This window comes from Microtus ochrogaster, chromosome 2 (assembly GCF_000317375.1).
Source record: "Microtus ochrogaster isolate Prairie Vole_2 chromosome 2, MicOch1.0, whole genome shotgun sequence".
Classification (NCBI taxonomy): Eukaryota; Metazoa; Chordata; class Mammalia; order Rodentia; family Cricetidae; genus Microtus; species Microtus ochrogaster.
Window position 1 is genome coordinate 12,920,174 of NC_022010.1, and position 2,598 is coordinate 12,922,771.

Below are 2,598 nucleotides of genomic sequence, written 5' to 3' on the forward strand. Positions count from 1 at the left end.
AAAAAAAAAAAAAAAGATTCAGTGTCTGGAGCTGCAGAGATGTCTCAGCATTTAGGAGCACTGGCTGCTCTTGTGGAGGACCCAGGATCAGTTCCCAGCTCACAACCACCTATAACTTCAACTCCAGGGGATCTGATGCCCTCTCCTGCCTCCAAGGACACCAGAACTTGTATGGCATAATCTTCCACAGAGACACATAGTCACATAAATAAAATATTTTCTTAAAAAAGAGAAAAAGGCCAGGCAATGATGGTGCAAGTCTTTAATCCCAACATTCAGGAAGCAGAGATAGGTGGATCTCTAAGTTCAAGGCCAGCCTGGTCTACAAAGCTAGTTCCAGGACAGTCAGGATTATTATAGATACCCTGTCTTGAAAACCAGAGAGAGAGAGAAAGAGATGAGAGATTCAGAGTCTAAGCTTGTCCCTAAAAGCCGCAGAGATTCTGAGAGGAACACGAGGGACCGCAGTAAAGTCACAAAATTATCCTAAATAGTCACCACCGTCTCAGAAGTCACATAAAAAAGGATATTTAGAACTCATCCTAGCATCTTTGGTTCCTCCTGTTCCTGGCTCGAGGCACTGTAATAACACCACCAAGCTAGACCAGCACCCGTCCTTTGAGCCACACCCCAGTCTCTGCCCAGTTCCCTTTAAAGTGAACAGCTCAGAGGTGAGTGATTTTTCGGACTGGTTTTGGATCTGGGAAGAAGTGGTTGCTGGGGCTCAGACCCAGGGCCCTGCACACATCTCAGCCTGGTTTCCTTTCAGATCAGCCTGCACAGAACTCTCCAGATCACAGCAGTACCTAACTGTTTCCTAGCACCCACAAATGGGATTTTTACACATCTGGGAGGTCTGTGTCTGGGCTTCCTTCACTCAGCACCACATTTTCAAACTCGGTAACAAAGTGACTTCTATACCCTACCAAGTTAGCTCTCGGTGCCAATATTCTTGGGAGCTCAAAGAAGCAGTGCAAACTGATGTGCCCTAAAGATCTTCAAGCCCGGACTCTCAGCAAGAGGAAGTCTGCAGGGGCTGCCTGGGAAAGCCATGAGACAGCTGTGAAAAGCTTCCTGCCTGCAGCAGAGAGTCCTAGCCAAATACGCCAGGCTCTTGGGCCACGGCTGGCAACCACAGGCTCAATAGCCATAAGCCCCTGTGCGAGGCCACTAAGACTCACATATGATCTCCAGCCAGCCATCACTCAGATCGCTGTAATCCGAGTTGCCTCTCCTCGCGACGTGAGTTGCTTGTATCAGCAAATCCAGCCTCTGGAGGACGTTCTCCCTGCATGAGAAGAAGACGACACTTCTCAGCCGGTGACCAGCGGGGCTTGTCCTCAAGCCCTTCCCAAGACTGGAACTTCGTCTTTGCTGGGAGCCCAGATGAAAATCTGCTGGAGGGACTGACATTAAAAACACGGTGCAGCCGGGCAGTGGTGGTGCACACCTTTAATCCCAGAGCTCAGGAGGCAGAGGCAGGCGGATCTCTGTGAGTTCAAGGCCAGCCTGGTCTACAGAGCTAGTTCTAGGACAGGCGCCAAAGCTACAGAGAAGCCCTGTATTGAAAAACCAATAAGCCAGCCTGGTCTACAAGAGCTAGTTCCAGGACAGGCTCCAAAGCTACAGAGAAACCCTGTCTTGAAAAAAAAAAGAATATAAATGAAAATGATCTGAAATATTGGTTTGAAGCAGTCATTGTGAACTATGAAGTTATTCACACAGAACTGAAATGTAAAATTTGACCATGGTGGTACTGAAATGTCTTCTTTACAGGGTACATTAGAGAAAAATATTGTCAGCTGTATTATTTAAAATCTGAAAGGCCAATAGAGAACCCACAGAGCAGAAGGTCCTACTTGGAGAAGCAGTATTTTGTAAACACTGGCTAGAGGAGCAGCCTTTCACATGACAGTTTATGAGCATGGCATTCCCATGTCAAACCATGACGTGCCCATGTCAAACCATGACGTTCCCATGTCAAACCATGGCGTTCCCGTGTCAAACCATGACATTCCCATGTCAAACCAAGACATTACCATGTCAAACCATGACATTCCACTCTCCCTCATCTGGTGCTCCTCTTCCAGCTCCCTGACCCTTTTGGAAATCATTTACATTGTTTCTCTGAAATAACAGTGATCCTTCCTCCACTTGGCAGAAGGGATGCCCTGCTTCAACTTAAGCCATCTTGTGAAAGCGGCTCAATGCTTCACCTAGATTTGCTAGTAATAACTGCATTTCTCCAACCCTTTCGCTTACACTAACCATGTGACTTACTTGCTCTGGCCAACGAGTTTATGATCTGTGTGGTGGTTTGAAAGAAAATGGCCCCCAAAGGAAGTGGCACTATTAGGAGTTGTGGCCTTCTTGGAGAAAGTGAGTAATGGTGGGCCCATTTTTGCTCAACTCTCCCTCAGAGTGACAGTGTCAGTTGACTTTCTCTTGCTTGCAAGATGTAGCAGTCTTAGCCCCAGCACCATGTCTGCTGGGCACCACCACCCTCCCCATCACAATGGTAATGGACTGCACCTCTGAAACTGTAAGCGAGCCATCCCAATTACATGTTTTCTTTATAAGAATTGCTATGGTCATGGT

The 2,598-nt window shown here is 47.3% G+C and overlaps 1 protein-coding gene across 1 annotated transcript in view; it reads right to left on the reverse strand.

The window, feature by feature from the left end:
• Positions 1-2,598, reverse strand: part of Tctn2 (tectonic family member 2) — a 36,145-nt gene that overhangs the window by 5,001 nt on the left and 28,546 nt on the right. Inside the window, exon 14 of the mRNA XM_005344369.3 lies at positions 1,182-1,288. Coding sequence (XP_005344426.1) covers positions 1,182-1,288 — 107 coding nt within the window. The remainder of the gene's footprint in view (positions 1-1,181; positions 1,289-2,598) is intronic.